Genomic DNA, 18,236 nt, shown 5'->3' with positions numbered 1-18,236 from the left:
ATAAAATTATCTTCAAGGTAGTAGTCTTGGGATGAGGCATAAGAAACGGGGAAAACACATTTATTTGCATCTTCTTCAGATTATACACATGTCCAGTGATAATTTCCTATTTAAAGTGTGTGTCTGTGTGTGGTTCTCTAAAAAAGGAGCACATACTGTTTTCTAGTCAATCAACTGCCAATAATAAAAACAGAGAAGGGAAAGTACAAACTGTGAACCAGACACGTTAAGTAACATCCCCCAAAATATCTTAAACCTGAACCCACTGACTCTAAAATTCACATGAGTCAACCTCTATGATGATGACTTTCACCCAAGTACAACACAGGAAATAAGTTTCTTTCTTCCTAGGACTTTAGGTCAAAACAACAGAGAAATTCATCATTAATGTTTCCCCTTTGAATAGCCACTTGAGGCAAAAAGATTTCAAATTCCCCTCCAGGTAACTGGAATGAAAGGAGGGAGTGGAATCCTTAGAAAGAAAGAAACAGTATTACCTGGTTAGAAGCAATTGTACAAGATGGACTTGAACCATTTTCAAAATGTGCCAAGTCTATCACCAATTCCATATAGCAGCTACTGGCCTGTCTCACTTGAAATCCTTGTCTTTTTGTAAAGGCTATGTACCAGGGGGGAAGGTAACTGAACAGCAGGAAATCTGGTTTTTTGGGAAGCAGTTATTGAAAGAAGGCACGTGTGGAATGAAAAGTACCTATCAACTTTAGGGTAGATCTTTCCTTTAAGTAAAAGTCAAATGTGTTATTTTGTTGTTGTTAAATCTTTTTTTATGCTAAGGTATCCAGTAATCATATTTTCATATCACTAACAACCCAACCACCACCTCAGCACACATCACAACAACCAGTTCAAGAAAGCTACACCAGGAGTTCCACTTCCAGGATGACAATACAAGGAGCTCCGAGGACCCATTCCCAAGCAGTGAAAATTATAAGACATAGTCTCTTCAGCAAATAGTACTAAGACAACCGTATATCCTCATGTAAAAGAATGAAATTGGGCCCTTTCCACACATCATATGCAGTAATTGACTGAAATTGGCATCAAAGACCTACATCTAAAAGTTAAAACTCTCTTTAGAAGAAAACATAGATCTGCATAACCTCTGATTTGGCAATGGCTTCTTGGATATGATACCAAAAGGATAAGCAACAAAAGAAAAATACACTAAACTTCACCAAAATTTAAAACTTCTATGCTTCAAAGTGCATTATCAAGAAAGTAAAAAGAAATATTTGCAAATCATAATCTGATAAGGGATTTGTATGTAGAACACATAAATAACTTTTACAACTCAATTATTAAAAATGGGCAAAGGATCTGAACAGACATTTCTCCAAAGGATATATATAAATGGCCAACACACCCAAAACAAAAGATGCAACAGGAAATGCAAATCAAAACAAGACACCTCTTCATCCATTAGGATGACTACAATAAAATAAAATAAAATTTAATTTAATTTAAAAAATAATAAGTGCTGGTGAGGCTGTGAAGAAATTAGAACTCTCATACACTGCTGGTAGGAATGTAAAACGGTGCAGTCACTTTGGAAAACAGTCTGGCAGCTCCTTAAATGGTCAAATACAGTGGTGATATGACTCAACAATTCCACTCCTAGGTATAGGCCCAAGAGAAATTAAAACATATGTTCACACAAAAATTTACATACCAAGTTTTATAGCAGCATTATTTATAATAGCCAAAGCTGAAAAAACCCAAATGTCTATCAGTGAAAGAATAAACAGATAAATGGACACATACACACACACACACACACACACACACACACACACACACACACCCCAGAATATTTTTGGCCATAAAAAAGAATAAAGTACTGACAAATGCTACAACAGGAATGAACCTTGAAAACATTATGTTAAGTGATAGAAGACAGTCACAAAAAATCACATATATGATTCCATTAACATGAACTACTATCTAGAATAGGCAAATCTATAGAGACAGAAAGCTGATTAGTGGTTCCTCAGGCCTGGGGACATGGGGGAAGGGGTTATGGATATGGAGTGTTAACCAAAAGGTATGGGGTTTCTTTATGAGGTGAGATGATGAAAAACCAGAAGCAAAGTAAGTAACTATAAACAAGAAAATGGCTGCACAAATCACTACAGATTCAGACTAGGAAGTACTGTGCAGCCGTTTAAAAATGTATAAGAGCTATTCTTGACTTTGAAGGATTTCCACAAGATATTGTGAAGTGAGGAAACAAAAGGCAAAATAGTATGTATAATATGACTTCATTTTTATAAAACAAAGCTAAAAACTGTGTGTGAGGGAGTGTGTATGTGTGTGTAAGTCTGTATAGGATACTATGAGCATAGAGCAATGTAAGAAAGGATACATATTAGTTAACGTGTGTAGCCTGTGTGTGTGTGTGGTGTATACGTGGGATAGCAGTCGTGGATAGAAAGGGGGAGAGAAGCGAGGAAAGGCATACAAAGCTAAAGTTTTGTTGAGATATAATTGATATATAACATTTAAATGTTTAAGGTGTACAACATAACGATCTGGTTTATATATCGCAAAATGATTACCATAATAAGATTAGTTAACATTCATCACCTCACAGATACAACCAAAACCTTGATAAGAACTTTTAAGATCTATTCTCTTGTCAACTTCAAACACGCAACAGTATTAACTGTCTTCATCATGTTGCACATTACATCCCCAGGCCTTATTTATCTTATAACTGGAAGTTTGTACCTTTTGACCACCTTCACCTAATTCCTCTACTCCCACCACCACTTCCCTCTGGCAGGTGTTCTAAGTTTCTGTATCATTTAACACCCTGTGAGTTGGAAATTATTATCTCTACTTATTATCTCCATTTGAGTTCAAGATTATTATCTCCAGATGGGGAAATGGAATTTGGAGTGGTTAAATGGCTTGGAAAACAATACGGTTGGGGCCATCCTGATAGGAAGGACTCTCACCCAAAATTTGTTTTGTATGTCGAGACCGGCGACGCCATGAACACACCAACAGGGTATGAAAAGGTTTATCACTCATATAATGAGGCTTCCTGGGGAGAGCAGGGCTGGCCTCTCAGGCTGTTTGAAAATGTCTTGAGACCTGGGAAAGGAGACTGGCTTGGGGTTTTTATGATGGTTAGAGGGTGAGCCCCTGCATGCTGGGAGGAGGCTGTATGGTTTGAACTTCCTGTGAGTGCCGAAAGAGGGAGCACTCTTTTGGCCGTAGCAGCTTGTCCAGACACGGGGCAGGAGAGGAAAAGGGAGGTGAGGCTTAAAAACTGTCAGCAGGGTGGTGGCGCAGTGGTTGAGAGTCCGCCTGCCGATGCAGGGGACACGGGTTCGTGCCCCGGTCCGGGAAGATCCCACATGCCGCGGAGCAGCTGGGCCCGTGAGCCATGGCCGCTGAGCCTGCGCGTCCGGAGCCTGTGCTCCGCAACGAGAGAGGCCACAGCAATGAGAGGCCCGCGTACCGCAAAAAAAGAAAACAAAAAACAAAAAAAAAGCTCTCAGCAGTCAAACATCAAAAAATGAAGCCAGGGCTTCCCTGGTGGCGCAGTGGTTGCGAGTCCCTGTCGCACGGGTTCGTGCCCTGGTCCGGGAGGATCCCACATGCCGCGGAGCTGCTGGGCGTGTGAGCCATGGCAGCTGAGCCTACGTGTCCGGAGCCTGTGCTCCGCAACGGGAGAGGCCGCAGCAGTGAGAGGCCCACGTACCACAGAAAAGCCAGATTCTTTATCACAAATGGTTTAAAAATTGTACATGCCACTATTTAAGAAAAATGTTTAGTTTTATATTTATATGGTGTTTGTGTATCTCTTGTTTTAGTTAAGATAATCTAAATGTCTAGTTTGTGTGTGTGAGATACTTAAGAGCTAGTAACCAAATGGTACTTAAAGTCATACATGTAACAGGCATGACTAAATACCTCAAACTTTACTCAAAGTCTTGAGAAATATATATTTCCAAAAATTGCCAAATATTAGGATAACCAATACATTCAATTTTTAAATGCAGCCATAAAATGAATATAAAATTACTCTGATGATAAATATTACTAGAATGTAAGCCTGGAGAATGAAGTGAGTGTAATGTGTCTTTATCATTATCATCATAAGCACCTGCAATTGTGCCTTACAAAGAGTAGACCCTTAACAAATAAACGGGAGAACAAATTTGATAAACACTGTGTACATTAAAAAATAAATCTAGATGTGAATTGTGAAGAGTATGTAAAAAAAAAAATACCAAAAAAAAGAATAAATTTACTAGTGGGAAAATGACTGTATAAGGAATTCTAAATAGTAACTCAAAAAATAATTTAAATTTATCTTGGTAATCTTTAAACAGTTACTTAACTTTTAATAAACCAACTTTTGAAGTTATCATTAATGTTTAATAATATTTAATCATTTTTGCATATTTACTTTGAATTCCTAATATCAAAGTAAATAGCATTTCAGAGAAAATTATGATGAAATAATGGTGAATACATAGGATAGTTGTTAACATACATTGGATTCACATTAGAATCTGCTTCAGAGGCTTGAGCTACTAGTAGAAAAAGAACACACACAAGTCATTTCATATTAAACTTTTTATTAAAACTGAGTCTTTACAATATATTTAAAATGACATGTTCCACAGACAAATATTTAAGAAAAAAACTTTTTAATGTATAATTATTAGTATACAAATTTAAGAACATAGTTAAAACTAAGCTAAATATTTATATGTATATATATATCCAAATTCATATGAATGCTCTGGAACACCTGAGTTTTAAGTTGTTGGTTTTCCAGATAGTGTGAAACACTTTTCGTTCACTTTAGAAAGGACCCAGCCCATCCAGAAAGAATAACTTTGGTTAACCTTGGATATCTCCCAAAGATCACAGAGAAGTCTTCAATGCGATTACGATTTATCTTCAGAGGCTTCTTCCAAGTGGAGATCTGTCTGTGATGTAAGGAAGGATTCCCATGTAGCAAGGCACTAAATAATGGAAACACACCATGAGGAGGTCAACAGTAGTTCACTTTCACTGTTAGAAGGATTAATAAATCCTTACGTATCTGTTCCTATAGCAAGCTGCCCTACTCCTCTCTCCCACAGGCTTGCCAGGATCCCTGTCATTTTCTACATATTTTAATTCTTAATGAGGGAAACTGTTGCTAAATAAGAGGAAACCATAAGACGTTAAAAAATTAGCATGGATTAGTTTGCTGAAATAATCCACTATTCCCCCATTGTCAGGATAGAAAACAGATCTATAATAAACTGTAGAGGGAAAGATGGGCCATTTGGATCTGAGGGGGCAGGCATTAAGTATCTAGACAGAGGAGTAGTGATACAAGCATGGCTTAATCAGATTTGAATCCTACTATATCAAGTGTGAGTTTGTGCAAATTGATTAATCTCTATTATAGTTTCTTCAGCTATAAATTAGGTTAATGACAATACTTACCAGTAAAGCAATCGTGAAAATTAAATTTACATAACCTGTATAAATTTCTATGCAGAATGCCTCGCTCAAAGTAAGTATTCAAAAAATTAGCAATGATTATATTATGATGGTCTGCTGGGACTAGGTGGTGAGATAGTCATTAATGTGCCCAGGAAATGAATCAAGGTGACCTAACTGATATCTACAGAACAAAAGAGAATATGTATTTTTTTCCATGTGCATATAAAACATTTACCAAAACACACCATATTCCAGGTTATACAAGACATCTCAATAAATTTAAAAAGAATCAAGTTATATGAGGTTTGTTCTCTGAACATAATGAAATTAACTTAGAAATCAGCAATTGAAAGATATCTAAAAAATCCCCAAATATTTGAGATCTAAACAGGACACTTATAAATAAGCCCTGTGTCAAAGAAGAAATCAAAAGGTAATCTAGAAAGTATTTTATTTTAAACTGAATGAAAATGAAAATACAATGTATAAAAAATTTTGGAATGCCACTGAAGTAGTACATAAAGAGAAATTTATATCACTAAACACCTTCATCAGAAAAGAAGAAAGGGTCTTAAATGACTTCAGTTTCCACCTTAAAAACTAAAAAACAACAAATTATAACCAAAGTAAGCAGCAGAAGAAAAAAACCAGAAAAGATAGAAGTTTGACTCAATGAAAGAGAAAAACAATGAAACCAAACATTGAATCTTTGAGAAGATTAATAAAATTGATAAACTTTTAGCCAGACTGTTCATAAAAGAAGAAAGATGACACAAATTACCAACTGTTAGGAATGAGAGAGGTGACATCCCTTTAAATTCTACTGAAGGAAAAAAAGAAAATATTATTGAAAACTTTATACCTATACAATTGAGAACTTAAATGAAACCAATGAAAAGATACAAACTACCAAAACTCACTCTAGAAAAAACAGATAATTCAAATGAATTTGAATTTGTTGTTAAATAACTTTCCACAAAGAACACTTCAGGCCCAAATGGCTTCACCAGTGAATTCTACCAAAAACTTAAGGAAGAATCATATTAATTCTAACACAAACTCTTCCAGAGAACTGAAGAGAAGGGAATGCTTTCCAACTTACCAAAGACATTACAAAAGAACAAAACTACAGACCACTATCCCTCATAAACATAGATGCAAAAATTATAAACAAAATTTTAGCAAATCAAATCCAGCAATCTATAGAAAGAATTATATTTCATGACCAAATGGAGTTTATCCCAGGAGTGTAAGATTGGATTAATGTTCAACTATCAATCAATGTAACTGACTGTATTAAATGTAATTTATTATCATCTCAATAGACATGGAAAGACATTTGTCAAATTACAATGTTCATTTCTTACTTTAAAAAAAAAATTCTCAACAAATTAGGAACAGATGGGAATTTCTACAACTTGAGGAAGAACATCTACAAAATACCTACAATTAACATCATATGGAGAAATGCATTAAATATTAGCAGTTATTAGTATTTTATTTCTTTTCAATGCCAGGAAAACAATTTTTAATTCCGCTTTATAGATACTCAAAAATCTCCTTCACCAAATTTTGAGTATAAAAAAGAAGGAAACACAAAAATACCTAAATACAGATAATGTTTAAAAATCTATCCACAACATTTACAAAACAATGAAAACTATGAACTGGGATTGAAGGGCCCATAGAGAACCATGGTTCACCTTTGGAAAGAGTCCTGTTTCCCTTGCGAACCTGATTTCTGGCCTCTTCTGCAAATCCATATGTTATCTACTATGTGGTAACACTGCAGGGCAGGCCAAAGCAATTACTGCTTTCAGGAGATATCATATCTTTTTGATAACTCTGCCAAACTATCATTTAAAAAATCTTTGAACATATGCAAGGTAAAATTCAAAATAAAAATCTGAGCAGTCTGCTCTATTTAGAATTCCTGTCAAATAAGGGATCCAAATTGCACGAAAGATGGTATTAATCCTAATGTGATGAAACTTCTATCACTGTCATATTCTTCAACTCTCCTAGTTTAGTAAATGTCTAAGGAAGATCAGCCCTCCATGCTGATTAGTGTTGTGAATTAACATTTTCATTTCTAAAGCAAATCCTAAAAATGACAGTGAGATATGGTAAAAGAAACAAGTTAGCTACTTAACTATCTCCCTACCATCCACCATATGAAAGGCAGAAAAACAATTTACGTATTTTGAAATACAGATTATAGAACACTAGCACAGAAAATCAAGAGAAGTATCATGACAACGGCTGAATATCTATATGAATACTTGGTCAGGCGTTGTAATGGTTGTTTTATCACATATTACCTTCTTTAAACCTCACAGTGACTACTATGAATCTTATTTTATAGATGAGAAAGCTGAGGATCAAACGGTTAAGTATGTCTGTGATATTACAAACCTGGTAAGAGGTATAGCCATTCATTAGCAAATGGAAAATAACCAATCTCTTGAATGACCACCAGGATACATGGATACATTTAATAAGTCACTGGCCCATCAAGATGAGACACCTTTTTTTTTTTTTTTTTTGAGACACCTTTCTTTTACATAGTGGAAGAAGGACCATTTTGGAGGGCAGGTGAGTTAAAAAAAATGCATAATTGCAGGGGGATCAACTTTTTTTTAAAAATAAATTTATTTGTTTATTTTGGTTGCATTGGGTCTTTGGTGCTGCGCGCGGGCTTTCTCTAGTTGTGGCGAGCAGGGGCTACTCTTTGTTGAGGTGTGCGGGCTTCTCATTGCGGTGGCTTCTCTTGTTGCAAGGCACAGGCTCTAGGTGCATGGGCTTCAGTAGTTGTGGCGTGCGAGCACACTGGTTGTAGCACACGGGCTTAGTTGCTCCGCTGAATGTGGGATCTTCCCAGATCAGGGATCGAACCCGTGTCCCCTGCACTGGCAGGCAGATTCTTATTCACTGTGCCACCAGGGAAGTCCCAAGGGGATCAACTTTTAGGAAAGAGTATATATGCAGGTTGAGTGTGTAGAAATTGATTCCTTACATACCTCTTGGAAATTTTTATGTATTTCCAGGAGTATGTATACCCTTTGAAGATGACTGAGTTAATACATGCCAGGAATATAGTAAGTGCTCAGTAAATGCAAAGACCATAGAGAAGAAATGTACTTTACTACTGATGCAAATATGCTGCTCATCATAAACACTGCATTTTTCAATCTGAATATTCATCAACTGACATCCTGGCTTCTATTGATCCCTAAATTTGTTAATGTTAGGTTTTGCTATAAAAGCCTGATCCCCACTCATGTTGCTGACCATCAGATTTCTGGATCTACAAAACTGAGGACATGCTCTGAACTGTGTAGCTCCTGAAGCTACCAATCTTCTTTTGGAATTTTGATAGCAGATTTTTTTTACTAACTAAATATGTTAACTGCCTCCTCCTGCCAATGTTTAATATTAACCTATTACCTGATATGTTGCTCATTTACCCAGTTAATGTACATAAATCTATTTTAAAATAATGAATGATAATCTCTACAACTCCTTAAATCTTTTTAGTCTTTCTTGTTTTTCTTGGATTTCTGAGTATGAAAAACTAAGTAAAAACTCAAGAAATGGATTATTTATACCACATAAATAGTTTAGTTCAGTATTCACTGCATCCAGGACTGTGATAATTGGAGGATATAAAGAATCATCAAAATGACAACAACAAAAAATCTCAAAATCTAGTGTGAAACTTCCTTATAATTGTAAATTATATATATATATATTTTAAATTTTTTGCAGAACGCGGGCCTCTCACTGCTGTGCCCTCTCCCGTTGCGAAGCACAGGCTCCAGACGCACAGGCTCAGCGACCATGGCTCACGGGCCCAGCCGCTCCGCGGCATGTGGGATCTTCCCGGACTGGGGCACAAACCTGTGTCCCCTGCATCGGCAGGCAGACTCTCAACCACTGTGCCAGCAGGGAAGCCCGTAAACTATATTTTTTAAAAATGTATTTCCCTGGTGGTGCAGTGGTTAAGAATCTGCCTGCCAATGCAGGGGACATGGGTTCAATCCCTGGTCTGGGAAGATCCCTCGTGCCATGGAGCAACTAAGTCTGTATGCCACAACTGCTGAGCCTGCGCTCTAGAGCCTGCGAGCCATAACTACTGAGCCCACTTGCCACAGCTACTGAAGCCCGTGTGCCTACAGCCCATGCTCTGCAACAAGAGAAGCCACCGCAATGAGAAGCCCACACACTGCAACAAAGAGTAGCCCCGGCTCACTGCAACTAGAGAAAGCCCATGTGCAGCAATGACGACCCAATGCAGCCAAAAATAAATAAATAAAATGAATAAATTTATTTAAAAAAAAGAAAAAGATGTTAAAACAATTATTTGAAAAAAATATATTTCTGTTATTTGGCTTCTCACTGTTTTCTATCAAGAAACTGATTTTTTCCCCACTTTTAAATCATTATAATTAGTAAAGCAAACTAATATCAAAATTAGAGTAACAATCAAAAATACACAGTGTCACGGGTGGCCTGACCTTCAATCATACCCATCAGCTCATTCTAGTTTTAGATTCTCATATTGTCATAAGAGAATCAACAATTCCCCTTCTAGTTGAATAATGTATTATGATTTTCCATACACATTATTTTATTTGATACAACAATACTTTGACAAACTCAAGTAATTGCATCTTATAGTTAAGGGAACTGTGATCCACTGAGTCCAGCACTCTTTTCTAGTGCCCCACGCTTCCACTGCAGTAAAAGTAAGTCCATAAACATGTTGAACATATTTATTGGCAGGATGTTGGGTGACCAGAAAGCAAGTTGATCACAAATCCTCGTTAACTGAGAATGCAGTGCACACTTTTTTCCAGGTGGCTCCAGTTTTTAGACAAAGACCAAAAACTGTAGCTTCTCTATAAAGGGCAGGACTGGGAAAGAGGCTGTATCGTTAGAAAAGTGAGCCAGAACTAGGGTAAACAGGTCTGACAGGTAAACAAAAGCCCTTTTGTCCCAAAACACATTCTTAAATACTTCTCAAATACACAGACAGAATAGAAAATAAGTTTTAATTCCAAAACTCTTCTTGAAAGTAAATCTCTTGCTACCCCAGTAAAGTAGTGATGACATTTTGCCATTAGATAAGGTAAATGTCTCTTTAGTTCTCATAAGTAGGTAGTGATCACACAAGCAGATATGATCAAGTGTTCTAAAGAATGAATGATAACAAAAATGGTGTTTCTGGTTGCATGTACACATATATGTGTACATATATATTTTAATACCAAATAAAGCTGATGTATATACTATTATTTTTAGTACTTTATAGATAAGGATGCTGAGGTCCACTGAAATAAAAAAAAGTCTTCAAGGTCTCTGAGCTTAAAAGTCACAAGTTATGCCTGTCCAAAGCCCATGCTCTTAGCCACCAGATGATAATGCCAACATAAAGTTTGATATCTCCATAGGTAATGCTACCACACTGTTCATGGAACAGCTAATAGAAAACCTAGTCTCATCCAAATTATCACATAAGTCAAATTAATAAAATATTATCTATATACCTCTGCTAATAAAGTAAAATAACCATATATTTGCCTAAAACAATAACAATGATATCTATTATTGTAAAATGTAATAAAAGCCAAACCTTACCATGTACCCCTTTTTAAACCAGAAATTTCCATATTAAGTCAAAGTTGTTGTGCTTCTAGTTTTCCTACTAATCTAAAAGTATCTTTTAGACAGTGCCATAATAATTGCATCTCTCTTAATAAATGAAAACTGAGAAATATGACTGAGTGTCCTTTACGTACTTTAATGCTGTCTCAAATGATCTTGGGCACAGACGACATCACCTACATTTGAGGAAACACTGAAGCTCAAATATGTAAACATCTCCATACTAGGCCAATATCACTGCAAAATAAATTACATTATAAAAATTGTAGGCCATGCCTAAAATGAGGGCAATGGAGTGTGTAACATTTTAGTAATTTTTTTTTTATCATCTAAACCTAAGATCCAAACAGTAATGAAAACTTTCAGGAGCTGCATATTTAAACATTTTTCTGAAATGTAATCAATCCAGAAAGAAATTAGAGATTATGTTACAAATGGAAAGCAACTTCTATTATTTTGCAATGGCTCAAAATTATTCATTAAATTTCATTTTTGAAAAAGTCTAAATTCAGAATAACCTGCCAACTTATAATTTGAGAAATGTCAATAACTTCAAAATAACAAGACTTGCATACTTTTTTCTAAAATTACTTTTACATATCTCTCAAGAACATAAGTAATAAGTTTGGATTTGTAAATACTGCAAATACTTCAATGACTGCAACAGAGTTAACACAAAAAACTCATTAGCTACAAACGCCATCTTGTGGTCCATTTAAAAACTAATTTTGTAGTATTAGTCTGTAGATCTCTAACTCAAGATCTGCTAAAGATAGAAAAAGCCTTAGATACGAATAACTCCACTTCTGTCATTGTTACATGTGGAAAAATTGGGGCTCCAAAAGATCTAATACATTGGAAATCTTTATAGAAAGAATATGAGAGCCAAATTTTCATATCTTTTCAACTCATACTTTTCTATACCATATCATCATTGTTTTTTAGCAATAACAAACCAATTACATGAAGTTTGTCCAGTTTAGTACCCCAGACACTTCAAACACCAAGCTTATCTGTGTTTGCTTATCAAACATGGAAATACAACAAACTAAAAAAAAGCACATTTACTTTCGGATTACTGGAAAACTATCAAGGCACAGCTATGATGCTTAACTACATTATTTTAAAGCATTTCACACATGTCTTCTAATTTTATTCTCCTAAAGACCTGTGAGGGATGTGTGTGGATAGGGTGTGGAGGAAGAGGAGGACCATCAGTACCACTTTTTTTTTTTTTTGCTGTACGCGGACCTCTCACTGTTGTGGCCTCTCCCACTGTGGAGCACAGGCTCTGGACGGGCAGGCTCACGGGCCCAGCCGCTCTGCGGCATGTGGGATCTTCCCAGACCGGGGCACGAACCCGTGTCCCCTGCATCGGCAGGCGGACTCTCAACCACTGCGCCACCAGGGAAGCCCGGTACCACTTTTTGACAGATTAGAAAACTGGGTATAGAGAAAATATGATGAAGATTTTACAATTAGTGGCAGGCACTCTGATATCCAATTTTAATTTTTTTCATTAGTAAACCCACCTTCTTTTTTCAAGATGTTACATCATGCAGTGTGTGCATGTGTGTTTTAAATCATTTCTTCCTTTTCTTTGCAGGAACTATTTATTGGTCCATAGTGTATAGTCTGCCATTTATGAAGAACAATAAGAAGAAAATTCTTGATTCAGAATCTAGATAATTTTAGAAATTATTTAATTATCATATATAATCGCCTATTCAAGTATTTGATAAACTTAACTACAGAAAAAGTTATCCAATCCAAAGGGTGGCAAGAGGCACAGACTGTCTATGCTATGTCCCTTTTACATCTAAGCTCAAATTCGCTTGTACAGATAATTGAGAAATAACTATCTCACAGAATGAGACTGGTGAAAATATTTTTAATACAAGTTTTTAAGAAAGCAGAAACCTGCAAAACAACAAAAGCTTTAAAATTACATGAACTATAATAAAAGATGTACACAGTTATGTGGAAACATGAGCTATAGCTATGGCTTTGGAATATGCAATTCAGAACAGAAATCATCACTTAATAAAACAACAAAATAGTTAATTACATAATACTTCAGAATTCTAAAAATGATAAACACTCGATTTTTAAGATTTCCTTAGAAGTAAATAAAAGTCAGACCCTGGTGCATTTAAACTGAATTCTATAATTAACTGTGCTTTATATACATTATAATACTTGAATATTAATCAGATTATAAATGTTTAAATGAGAAAAGACACTACCTATGTTAAGTGTAAGAGATGAACAGACTTTTAGAAAACAGAAGGAACTTTAGAGCAGTGCTTCTCAAACTATCTGCGATGATGAATAAGTCTTTTTCTTTCAGTCTGCTGAGGACCATTAAGTGAACCTACTGAGCTGACCAGTTTGCACTTCATGCCACAAGAAATCACCACAAAAGCTGGATAATACTCGAATTGGCCTATACCTTATTTAACAAAAGTCTAATAATCACCCACTTGGATGTCATGACAATGTCTAATTGCTATAGAAGATTTCAACTGATTACATTTAGTTTCTGAATCTATCATGTTATAAATCTGTAATTAACAATTTATGAATTGGACATTAGTCCACAGTTTAAGTAGCATCACTTTAGAGATCAACATAATTACCTGAAGTTTCCTAAATTGTGTTCCATGACAGGCTAATCCTATAAGAAGAAATGCTGACCTAGTCAAAGAAATTATGTCTTCAGATTCATAAACCATATAAGCACATAAAAGACTCTGAGAACTTTAGTAAAAACGCCTGTTTAACTTTAACTCAAACTTATTTGACTACAGAACCTATCTTTTCTTTCACGATTAACACCCATTAACATTACAAAAACTAATTTCCTATAAAATGCATTGAGAAATTCTAGTACAGACAGAATTTCTGATGTACATTATTCAACAATTGCTTAAAAACTCCCAGTGGCAGAGAACTTATTTCTTTGCATTGCAATTTAATGTAATTTAGAGAATTTTAATACATAGGAAATAACTCCGTCTGTGAATTCAAATTATACAATTTCCAAAAGTTGGTGCTAGATATGTTTTCTGAAGCAACAATAAAACATGTACTCCTTCCATGACTGCCCTCCAAATACCTTTCTTCTTTTCCAATTCCTTGAATGAAGATGCATTTCTTAGACCACTATCACCATGATAACCTTATTCTGACTACATCTTAGTTTGCTAATATTACTATCAAAATGCATCATCAAGTCTGAATTCAGCATTTTGAATAGCTACTAAATAATGGAGATCATTATTTTGTTCTAATTTTTTTTAAGTCAAAAGTGTCTTCTAATATAAAAAGACCTCAATATGCCTCTTATGAAAGTTAAGTTTTGAAAAAAGCAAATTTCAGTGTGGTCACCAAGATAAAGACCCAGTAAATTAAATGACTTAACGTCTGCAAAGTATACTATCATTCTACATGCTGAAGATAATCTTATTGCAAAGTAATTTTGGCTTGAGTATAAGGATTCCTTGTGGTGGGTGGTGGTAGAAGTAGTTAGAAGTAGATTTACTACTTGGAATACGACCTTGTCATCAATGTAGAGGATAACAATGAACCTTATCTGCTATGACAGAGGAGAATTCATTTGTATCACTGAAAAGCTGTATCAAATTATTGAGGTGTAAGGTTAAAAGGTCAGTTGGCTACAACAGAACAGTATTTTAAGCCAAGTGGAACTGAAATGTACTGTCAAGAGCTCATATTTACCTAAACTTCTTCAGATGGTTTTACAATAAAAGCTCTAATGAACATTTTTACCAGTTTCCTAAGTGTTTTCTAGAGACTATTTCAGACATTAATTTCATAAATGACTTCGGTGAACAAATAAATCTGAGATCTTAAACAAAGGTGAACAGATGTTTTTCCTAGGGAGTTTCTTAGAAACTTTAATGTGCTAAGATGCATTGCCAAACTTCTCCACAAAGTGAAACAGTACAACCTAAAAGGAAGACACTTGGCTATGAAGTTGTCATATCCAATGACAGTCAAAGTAAAATCAATAGAAGCAAATGATTGTGTGATCAAGTATGTCCTTAAATATACAACAATTAGAGACCCAAAGAACTATGCCCTGGGACTTCCTCTGCCATTTGTAATAGTTGATTTAAAAAATTTATAAAATGTCTTTAATGTAGAGTTCCCTCAGCTCAATTTATAATTCTCACCTCTTCACTCATCCAGGATTCCTGGTACAATCTATCAAACTGAGAAGGCAGCTCTGCAGCCTCTGTGATAGCTATTCTCCATAGATGCCTCCTCCGCAACCAATCGACCATAATAGAGGACCATAATAGCCTCCCATGAACAATCCAAGCAAGTGTTTTATTGATGAGTTTGTTTCCATAATCGATGGTGAAGCTTCTCATCAGACAGTGAGAATAAAAGGTTTTAGCCTTAGGATGACACAAGGTTATTCCATCTGTTTCCATTGTTCTAGTCATTATTACCGTGTACCTTTAAATTCTATTTGAAATAGGAATTGATTGCTCCCCCCAAAAATGATCTCCATAGGATAAATGGTAAAGAGGACAAGATTAATCATTAAACAATCAATAGTGTTGGTCTCTTTACTCAAAATACAAAGGGAAAAACTCCTAGGTATTCAATGGATTGTCATTTAACAGCATTAAGAAGATGAAAACTTGGTGTTTTTCTTTTGATGAAGATGACCATCCCTAAATGAATTGGATGCTGCATAGAAGAGTAGTGTAATGCTGCCTGAATTTGCTAATCCAGACATTCAGGCTTCTAATGAGTGCCTCCCATTGAGTAAAAAAGTAAATAATGTGGACACAAGAACGTAATGAATTGGAAAATTTAGCTGGCATAAAAATGGTCAGGTTGAGTAAATATCTAAGCATCTTAGCCTCTCAAGCTGGTGGTGTGTTTACTTTCCAGGAAATCTATCCTACCCATTAATGGAAATCTACTGAATCCCCTAGGGTATATAATGTAGTTCTGAAACAGTCTTCAAATAGTTCCAAAGATAGACTGCTATTTTCTGAAGGGCTCCTTTAGCACCATCAGATCTGTCTTCCTCGGTCCTAGGGATTAGGTCAGGTACCGGCTTTAGTAAATGTTATGAGGCATGACTGTAAAAAGAAAAGTACCCTGATATGGATTCAAAAATCCCTGTCCTAGATAACTTTGAATTATTCCAGCTCTAGCTAAATTCTTTATTCTTATGATTTGGAAAGGGAGTTGAGACACATTAACCTTAAAGAAAGTATCTGTTTACTCTGTTTCATCCTAAGAGACTGTCAATATAAAAATATAATTTAAATGGTTCAACATAGACCAACTTTTATGCCTCTCTCCCAATATTTAAAAGGAAAACTCAAAAACTACAGGTCATTCCTTAGGACCAAAATGATACTAAACAACTACAACTGGTTAAATCCTTAATCACTTCCATCCTTCTCTTTACAAGAAAGGCTGTTACAAAGAGTTGAGCAGTATGAGGTGATTGTGTATGGTGCGTAGAAATTACAGAGGTTAACTATTTTGGAAACAGGTGTCATTGTTTCAGTATCTCCCAAAACCTTCTCTGGAGCTAATCTGAGTATTCACCTAGGAAAGAAAAGTAGCCTGCATTTCTCCTGGGTGAGCAGAAGTCTGTCGATCTTTCTCTACGTAAATCAGTTTAGAATTAAAGGCTTCATATAGGGCTTTGTAAGCACTGCTTTTGGGCTGATAAAGGAGAGGCTTTGCAAGGGTCATTGTAAAAAGAACACGTCAGCCTTCTCTCTTTGTGGCAATGGATAGCTAATGTTTTATTATCTCTTCAAATATACTGAATTTTAGTTACCTTTTATTTGTATTTGCCTAAATCTTGCAACTTACATTTTCATTCTCCTTGATGGAGAGAACAGGAGTGAAATAGAAATGAAGTAGTTCTGTTTCCTCAGTTTCCATAACATGGTTTCCATTAGAGATTCACTTTACTAATTTTATTAGAGTTTATTAATTCCTAATTTTCTTGCTTCCAAAAGAGGCTCCTCACACCTACTTCCATTTGACTTTGGTACTATTTGGAAGTCATTCCATTTTTTTCCAAAACCTCACTTCTTCCTGAAATGTGCCCTTCCTGATACTGTTTCTCTGTATTCATCTCTGACTATATCTCTCTCTTTACATCTTTGTCTTTCATAGTCCATGGTCCACAGATGTAATCGTATCTGATTCTTTAACTGCTTCACTCTTTTTATTAGTTTTTACAATTGTCCATTCCTCTTATGTCATATTCTCTTTTTGAGTCTGTGATGTTGAAATTATACTTTTCTGTAATTTTTTCAAATCACTTTACTAAATTCTACGCAATATGACTGAAAATGGCCAGGGTTTCCTTCCTTTGCTTTCCTTTGACCTCCCAGATTTTGAAAATGGTACTTTCTCCCCAAGTTTCTGTCATGTTACATAACCGTTCCTCTTTGTTGGATGGAATTAGATCTAGAGAAGCTCTTCCCTCTAACTGTTCCTTTTAATTCATGTAGATGAACAGAAAGTCCATAATTTATCTGGGTCCCAATTTTTTAAAAAAGAATGAAATTTCAGACAGAAATCTAAATGCCACTCATCAAAATCTTGCTTAGCTGGCAGTTTTATAATCATTACCAATATAGATTAACCTCTTAAAGTCACAATGCTTGGGAGCTATCTTTACTTGGACCAGGGTGTTTTAAATATTCACAAAAATTTTAAAAATGTTCCAAAGCATGTAGTGCACCACTTAATTTAAAACAAGCAACTCTTTTGCTAGAGTTTATTTTACCATTCCCCAATGTAACAAGGAATACATTTCTAAATAAGAACAACTATACTTGAAGAACTTCTAGGACATTCAATGCTTATCTACTACTTACTTTGTAGAAGAACTGCTATACGTATTTTTTAAATTTTCTCTACTTTTTAAATGGTCCATATATAGCTGGACTTGGAATTTAGGAAAGCATTAGTTGTACTATTGATTTGGCTTGATGGTGAACGCTTGTAATGATATTTTTTCTTCATTTATCTTAGAGAAAACGTCCTATACTATAATTGCTTTTCTGCTTCCT

The 18,236-nt window shown here is 35.4% G+C and overlaps 1 protein-coding gene across 2 annotated transcripts in view; it reads right to left on the bottom strand.

Moving 5' to 3' along the window:
* Positions 1 to 4,602: 4,602 nt before the first annotated feature.
* Positions 4,603 to 18,236, bottom strand: part of SNX7 (sorting nexin 7) — a 97,237-nt gene continuing 83,603 nt past the window's right edge. For both annotated transcript variants that reach the window (XM_079923808.1, XM_079923809.1), the window contains one exon: positions 4,603 to 5,006. In XM_079923808.1, the coding sequence (XP_079779934.1) occupies positions 4,929 to 5,006 (78 nt within the window). In that variant the 3' untranslated portion in view covers positions 4,603 to 4,928. The remainder of the gene's footprint in view (positions 5,007 to 18,236) is intronic.

This window comes from Stenella coeruleoalba (assembly GCF_951394435.1).
Source record: "Stenella coeruleoalba genome assembly, chromosome: 1".
In the NCBI taxonomy this organism is placed as follows: Eukaryota; Metazoa; Chordata; class Mammalia; order Artiodactyla; family Delphinidae; genus Stenella; species Stenella coeruleoalba.
Note: the sequence above shows the minus strand (reverse complement) of the source record. Positions and strands in the feature narration are given on the sequence as shown.